At 35.5% G+C, this 8,679-nt stretch overlaps 1 protein-coding gene across 1 annotated transcript in view; it reads right to left on the bottom strand.

Moving 5' to 3' along the window:
- Window positions 1-241: 241 nt before the first annotated feature.
- Window positions 242-8,679, bottom strand: part of LOC150095526 (inactive DNA (cytosine-5)-methyltransferase DNMT3L-like) — a 361,976-nt gene continuing 353,538 nt past the window's right edge. Inside the window, exons 17-18 of the mRNA XM_090410700.1 lie at window positions 7,019-7,092; window positions 242-499 (exon numbers count right to left, since the gene is read on the bottom strand). Of these exons, the coding sequence (XP_090266826.1) occupies window positions 373-499; window positions 7,019-7,092 (201 nt within the window). The 3' untranslated portion in view covers window positions 242-372. The remainder of the gene's footprint in view (window positions 500-7,018; window positions 7,093-8,679) is intronic.

Genomic DNA, 8,679 nt, shown 5'->3' with positions numbered 1-8,679 from the left:
AATATTTGGCCAATGGATAATTGATTATATTTTAAACATTGTGAATTAAATTTTTTATCAATTTTTAAGGCGTATTAAATTTTTTTTAAAAAATTGATTATACAATTTAATTAGGTATGCTTCAGCCAAATTTTAAACCAAATGTTCAGTATTCGGATAAAACCTGCTTTAGTGCATCCCTAGCAATGATGTGATATTTAAATATGGATGCGTATTTATTTATGTATTGCATTTTTACTGCTTTAAAATCTGAAAAAAATAATTTTAATTACCATACTTAGACCAGAATACATACAACCAATCACATAATTCCACCATTACAAACTAACACTACCTCAAAATTCTTGTTTTTCAACTTATGAACAACAACTTTCATTCTCTGGTTTTAAAATACTTTTTTAAGGAAGTAAAAAGTTGCTCCATAAGATGAATGCTGTAATTCTGCTTCAGAGAATCTTCATTATTGTCATTTCCAGTGTGATTTGCATAATCAGTCAGCCTAAGAAAATATAGAAAGTCATGAATTTAGTTTTGTGGTTATTTGTCCAAAGACAAATTAAATAATATGTATTATGTAATGAAATTAAATTTAGGATATTTGCACTTACCAGCTTTGATTAAAAAAAAAAAAAAAGTCTAAAAGGACATTACATGCATTATATACACATAAATTGTAGTGGACAGTTCTCTCTGTTTTTGTTAACTAAAATTACAGATGATGATCTGTAAGAGCTAAACATAGGATCAAAAAGTTGTTTATATGTTTTTTTTTTTATAAAAACAAAAACTGGCCTTTCTGATCATGCCCTGAATACTCTACATAAAACTAACTGGAAAGGCATCTGTTGTTTACATCACAATACCAAAATGTGATATGAGTGTAAATTTAAGGAGGCCTGTGAAATTCTTATCAATAATGATGGTCTAAAAATCCCAAGAATATAAATGGCACATATTCTATCCACTTAATTTTTTCATCAAAGTGTTAAATATAATATAACGACACTCTTGTTAAATTATGGATTAGGCCACCATTTTTGCTGTATTAAGACTATATGAATTTGTTCTCTGATGACATTATAATAGAATATAATGTCAGCGTATCTGCTCTGCAGCCAAAAGGCTGCAGGTTCAAATCCCGCCCTGGGCATGGATGTTTGTGATTGTCTGTGAAAATACTAGTGGTGGTGGTGTAGATGATGAAGGCAGTTGCGATTCGTTGTGGTTGGTGGAAATGGAGAGTTGTAGAGTAGGTGCCCTCCATCGATGAGTCACGTAATAATAATAATATAGTTTTGAGTTAAGGGGATAATAAATCCCTCATTATTTTAAAGCTGGATACGAAACTCGGAGATTGAAATCTAAGAGTTTCATGCCGAAGAACTATCGGCGAGTCCAAGCGTAAGTCAACACCTGAGTAGTACAACACTAGGGCAACTCTTGTCAAAGGTGGAGCAAGCTCCATCACTATCCTTAATATTTTCTCATGATATAAAACTTATCTTCTAGGAGATGTATTACTATTTTACATTATGAGGAGAGGTCACTACCTAGACCGGTTTTCGACCTTTATTGAGGTCTCAGCAGTGAGTAGGTAGACCTGGAATACCAAGGTTTATGTGAACCGAACTTACATATACCCCTACTAAAGAATTGCCAGACCAGTGTACCCATATATTATTATTACTACGATAAAGAGCCAAGAGGCTATTTTTCTGGTGGCGTACTACCCAGGTTGACTTACGCTTGGACTCGCCGATAGTTCTTCAGCATAAAACTCTTAGATTTCGATCTCCGAGTTTCGTATCTGGCTTTAAAATAATGAGGGAATTATTATTGCTGGAAAAATAGCCTCTTGGCTCTTTATTGTAATATAGCTTTGATGTATTTTTTTCCAATAGAGATCAGGGTCAGTGATTCTACATATCAGTAGAATCACTGTCACTTTGGCTTACTGCTTGAAATGTCATATAGCTTGTATATTCCAGATGATAACCTTAATATGAAGGTTGAAACAGTGGGAAATTAAAGTAATTATGCCTAACACGGTTGGAGTCTCCATAATTTTTCTGAAGTGAATGGTTAGAAGATTGGCCTGTAAGTAGGACTGAATGATAGTGAGACATCACTAATGTAAAGATGAAAGCATAGAACCTTGGGGTGCTCAACCGCTGACAGAAAATCAAACAAGAGAGAACCATTCGCCATAACACAATGAAAACCAAGAAAGGAAACTAAAAATCTACCTTACAAAGGAAAGTAAGGAGACCATAATGTGGTAACTTCGAAAGAAGGCCACAATACCAGATATGATCTGAGATTCTCCAGCACTTTCCATGGTTTGTGTCAAAAATGTTTAGTAAGAAGATCTACTGTAGAACAAGAATGGCAGAATACATGTTGGTGATCACTAATTAACCATCAGATCTCTAGGTAGTCAAGAAGCTAGTCATTGATGACCTTCACCATCGCTTTTGAGATTATTAAGGTTGAGCATAAGAGAATGATAGTGTGATGGCTGAATGGTGTCAATTTCAATGCTAGCAAAACACAGTTCTGCCTTATTTCACACAAAAGAGAACAATTTTCTTTCACTATTAACTTTGACAACATTGAAATATCCAAACAAGATGAGGTTGATCTTCTTGGAATTACCCTAACATCAAGCCTCTCCTGGTATAAACACATCATAACCAATGCTTCTTCAGCTTCCAAAAAACTAGGGTTTCTTTCACTCAATGATTTACTTTGCCTCTGAACAGAATTGGACAACTCATAAAACATGTTATACACCTCTAACAATCACTTCTCCATATGTAGCCATTCCATCATCCTTTGAAACCACTTTGCCACTAACTCCACTCACATTAATGTCAGCCTAATGGTTCCTGAAAGTTCAATTTCTGTTAACCTTATATAAATCTCTAATTCAACTATCTCATCTTCTTTATACCCTCTTTACCATGCAGTGTCGAGGGTTTATTAATCATCAGACCTCAAACACAGAATAAGGTGGTCAGCCCTATGCCCCGTAGTGTTGAGTTCTCAGGGACAGTTTGCCTGCTTTGCGGGATGAAAAAACGCCGGGATAAACTGAGCAAAAAACCCTACTGGCCATGCCCGAGGAAGATCCTTCAGCTCCTCACGTCATCAACGGGAATCGAACCTAGGACACTCCTTCCCCAGGCATGTGGTTGCGAAGCACACAGCCACTAGGCTAACTGCACGGACTAATTGAACTATTGAATACTGATTTCACATTTGGACTGGTACCCCTATGAATGCCATAAAAATACTTCACCTAATATAGAAAAGAGCAATTAGACTAATTACTGACCCATCTCTTAACTCACTCCATCCACTTTCATGCAGATGCATCTGCATTTCCATTTTTGCCTATAACTCATTCTATATAACCCCCTCAATGAGTATTGACAGACTTTGTGTTCTTAGGAAGGACCTCCCACGATGAGTCTTTTGACTCCATGGAGGCCTGAATAATAATAATAATAATTTGTTTCTAATTTAGAACATGATTTATATAAAATAAGACCCGTATATAAGATTTTGAAACACCGAATTGAAATTAGAAGAATTTCTAAATTAATACACAGAATTGTGGACAGACAAATATTTTTAAGAAGACAACTGGCAAACAATTAACGAAAATGAAAAGGAAATAACTAAAGAAAAATTAGAAATCAGCCTGAAAGAAACAAGAAACGTAAAATCACCTGGAGAAGATAAGCTAGGTTCAGAACTATATAAATACGCAGGAACAAGATTCAAAGAAAGACTTATTATTTTTAAATAAAATTTATTCAACTGGTATTCCTCCAATAGAATGGAAAAAAGCAATTATGATTCCTCTCTTTAAAAAAAGGTAATAAGAGATGACCCTAAAAACTATAGAGGTATCAGTATACTAAATTCCTGTTACAAAATATATAGCAGAATCTTAAATAGAAAACTAATGAAATAATTCGAAAACTTTATTTTAGAAGTACAGAATGGATTTAGAAAAGGACGATCATGTATAGACCCACCTTTTACCTAAAATTAATAATAGAGAAAAGAAGAGAATACAACTTAGAAACACATCTTGCATTTATTGACTTTGAAAAAGCATTTCACAAAGTTAAAAGAAACATATTATTTAACATATTAACAGAAAGACAAATACCAAATAATATCCTAAAAGCTATCACAAGTATATATGAAAATAATCGAATACAAATAAGATTAAATCATGAGCTATCATATACGAGAGAGAGAGAGAGAAACCAAGGGGTCCGACAGAGATGTCCCCTCTCAGCAACTCTTTTTCATATCTACTTAAATGAAATAAAATGGAATAAAAATTTACATCAAGGAATTAAACTTTCTCCTACAGTGAACTTAAACACACTCCTTTTTGCCAACGACCAAATAATAATTACAAATTCTGAAGATAACTTACAGAAAGCTATTTTAGATCTACATGAGATATCAACAGAAAAATCAAAAGCTATGGCTTTTAAAGGACAAGATCCAGCAAGAACTAAAATAGTAATAGATAACAAAATCTTAGAACAGGTGAATTCATTTAACTACCTAGGATGTATGATCACATATGAAAATGAAAAAGATATAAACGTAAAAATTGCAAAATATGTAATTAACTCTATATTTAAACCAAACCTATTTCAAAAAAAAACCAGACTAAAAGTATACAATACATTAGCCCTACCAATCTTACTGTATGGAAGCGAAATCTGGACAATAAAACAAAAAGACAAAGATTAATAACAGCAGAAATGAAGTTTATGGAAGAATTAAACCAAGAACCAGTAATTGAAAAAATTAAAGAATGAAAACAGAAAGATTACCAACATGAGATATCATGTTGGTAATCTTTCTAGGAAAAAGAAAACCAGAACGTCCTCTTAAATGATGACTTCTAAGCCTGGAACAGGCCATGCTAGGCCTAAATCCTTCATACGCATGATGATGATTTTGTTATAATAATTGAGTTTATAGAACATTGGCCGTTATAATTAGAAACAATTAATTCAGAGGATATTTTTGAGATCAGGACTGGTGGTGGGAGAACTAGGGGACATCTATGGAAGCTGGGTAAGAGCATGGTTAGCAAGGGTGTTAGAGCTGGGTTCTTTACTTTTAGAGTGGTAAATGAGTGGAATAAGCTGCCAGAGTCTGTTGTGGGTGCTATGACAGTGAATGAGTTCAAGGCAAGGTATGATAGATACTGTGGGAATGTCGAACAGTTGTGTGGACATGATGTTAGGGGCCTCCCTGGAGTTGCCCGTAATAATAATGAAAACTAATTGTAATCCGTAACTATGCAGAATATATTTCCATTATGGTGGAACTGATTCAGTCAAGACTCATTTTATATTATTATTATTATTTGACACCTCTAGGGAGTCCAAGGACTCATCAAGGGAGGGCACCTGCTTTATGGCTCTGTCTCCACTATTCAATCCACCAACTGACCGCAACTACACCAACAACCGACCACCACCACTCGTATTTCCACAGACACTCACAAACATCCATGCCCATGGCAGGATTCGAACCCGCAGCCTTTCGGCTGGAGAGCAGATACACTAACTACTCGGCCAGCTAAATATATAAACAATAAATAAATTATATCATATATATATATATATATACAGGGTTAGCCTAAAAGAAATAGTTTAAACGCTTTATAAATTGAAATTTGTTGGTTACATCAGAAAGCATTTAGTACTGTTTTATAGATAAAGTCCTCAAGTTTACAACCTCCACTTTTTGTTTGTCTTCGTGACGTCAGCAGCACATAAGCACCCTTGACGTAAGTCGAGCAGTATGGCTGCTCACCAGCTGGAGAAGGCTTTCTGCATGATTGAATTTGCAAAAACAAATTCTGTTACTGTCGTTTTAATCTAATGATTGGAGCAAGAAATTTAAGGAAACTTGTTGTCTGTGCAAGGGCAAAAGTCTTGGGAGACCACCTGTATCTGAGGAAATAGTGACTCGTGTTCGTGAGACTTACACGTGCACCCCAAAGAAGTCGACAACACGTGTGAGTTTACAACTTCAAGTTCTGTTTATGCAAGATATTCCAGTGGAATATCTTGCATAAACGTTTACGAATGTTCCCTTACCGGCTGCAATTATTGCAGAACCTCAATGAAAACGACAAAATTCTCAATCACTCATTCTGTATGGACATGCAGCAACATAATGAAGAAATTGATGATTTCTTTGACTGGCTAGTTTTCGGTGACGAATCAATTTCCCACATTAGTGGTACAGTAAACAAACACAACGTTCGTATATGGGGAACTGAAAACCCGAGAGCTGTAGTGGAGCATGTAAGGGATTCACCCAAAGTGAACATTTTTTGTGCTGTATCTTGTAAAAAAGCGTGTGGACCATTCTTTTTCCAGGAAAAAACAGTGAGTGGAATAACTTACCTAGACATGTTACGTGAGTGGCTGATGCCTCAACTACAAGAAGACCATGACAATTTCATATTTGTCCAAGATGGTGCTCTGCTGCACTGGCACCTTGAAATTAGAAATTACCTGGATGAAAATTTGCCTCAGGGTTAGATTGGACGTTCAACCGCCCAGAACATGGCTCTTACATGTTGCCACCAAGAAGTCCAGATTTAACACCCTGTGACAACTTCTTATGGGGGGTACATAAAGGACAGAGTTTTTGTTCCTCCCCTCCCTACAAGTGTGGACGATCTTAAACAATGCATCACAGTAGCTGCTGCAACTGTTGACATGGACATGCTGAGAAGTGTTTGGGAAGAACTGTACTATCGCATTGATATTTGTTGTGTTACAAAAGGGTCACACATAGAACACTTGTAACTTGCCCATGTAAGTATTTCAGCCTAGCTATTAAAACTCTTCTTTCTGTAAAACTTTGAAAGTGTCTATTTCTTTTAGGCTAACCCTGTATATTATTATATATATAATTATTACATTATTATAAATAAACAATACTTCAAGGCACTCACTTTTCTACTCCTGGTATATTTGACCATAAATGACATGTTACAGAATTTCCAAATTGAAGGGTTGAAACATCACACTGAAATAAAGCAGTAATATAAGTAATTTTTTAAATTTCCACTACTGGGGTAAAATTATCTTTTGTATTATCTCAATTTAAAAATAATTATTAAATAAAATGTAAATATTTATTTAGGAGTAACATGGAAAATTTTCCAGAAATAATATCTATAATATAACTTTTTAAATAATTAAGGTATTTTTATTTATAAACATTTTTTAGCTTAATGAAATAAAGTCTGATTATTGAAATAATTTTTCTGAACACATTATTATTATTAATGTCAGACTTCCACTGAATCAAAAGACTTATCACAGGATCCACACTCTCCCACGTGTTAAAAGATAATCAAATCATGCCTCAAACCTTCAGAGTTTCTACACTCGCTATACTTTCAGGTAATGTATTCCAACTTGCCAAATCGCTCTCCATGAAAAGAATCTGCTTCTCACTCCCTTGTTTGCAATTTCATTATACTGCTGCCTTCATATCCTACACAGTAGTTCACACCTTAATTTATTTGCTTCTATATGTCAAGGTCTTCCTCATCACTGCCATTATCCATTATGCTGTCCTCACAATTTTAGCAATGCAATCCCTAAACTTCATATTTTTATCCACCACCACTCCAAGATCTCATCCCATTACCTTTAAAATTTCCCCATCAACTGTACACTCGGCTTACCTTGCCTACCAAATTTTTCAAGCCATTACAATTTGCGGCACTGAACTGGCAACCACTCACTTCCCTACTCACACAGTCCATACAAATACATTTATAAGGCTACATCATTATATTGGTCCCAAAATAGACCCCTGCAGCACAGCTACGGATCATTCTCTTTTGGAATTCTACTCCCCTACACACAAAACCTTGCCAACTTGTCAGTCTGTTATCCAACCCTATTCACTCCAGTTTAATTACTAACTAGTCACATGATTAACAGGAAAGAGAAGACAAGAACACCCAAAGACAAGATGGACAGATGAAATAGAAAAACTGGCTGGAAAGAGATGGATGGCAGAAGACGACGACGACCAGGAAAACTGGAAGATTATAGGGGAGGCAGGCCTTCGTTCAGCAGTGGATCGAAAATGGCTGAGAAAGAAGTCGTGTGACAATATCAAAGGCCTTTAAAAAAATCCAGGTATGCTATATATGCATCTCCCTTGTCCAAAGACTGTCCTTGTGGTATAAGCAGACTGCTAAAACATGACTTCCCTTTAACAAAGCCATGCAGACCAATACTGCTATCATCAGCCCAAGTCCTCTCCCTCATCCTCATCCATCATCCTCTCCAACACCATAACCACAACCCCAGATTAGTCAATAATTTTTAGACTCACTCATTACCCCCCCCCTCCCCCGATGAAGCAAAATAATTTTATCTTTTTTGCTCTTTTCAAACTTGCCTTGATACAAGAATAGTCAGTAACTAATTTAACAGTATCCTTGGGAGTATTCCTTCAAGATGTGGTGATATGGTGTAGAGTTCCGCTGCTCTATTAACATCAAGTTTCTCATATACCTCTGTTCACACACTATCAGTCCCTCCTTTACAATGATTTCTACATTCAAACTCCTCATCATGTTGCATTAATGAG

This window comes from Typopeltis vanoorti, chromosome 20 (genome assembly GCF_054136105.1).
Source record: "Typopeltis vanoorti isolate ZY-2024b chromosome 20, IOZ_Tvanoo_1.0, whole genome shotgun sequence".
Taxonomy (NCBI): domain Eukaryota; kingdom Metazoa; phylum Arthropoda; class Arachnida; order Uropygi; family Thelyphonidae; genus Typopeltis; species Typopeltis vanoorti.
Note: the sequence above shows the minus strand (reverse complement) of the source record. Positions and strands in the feature narration are given on the sequence as shown.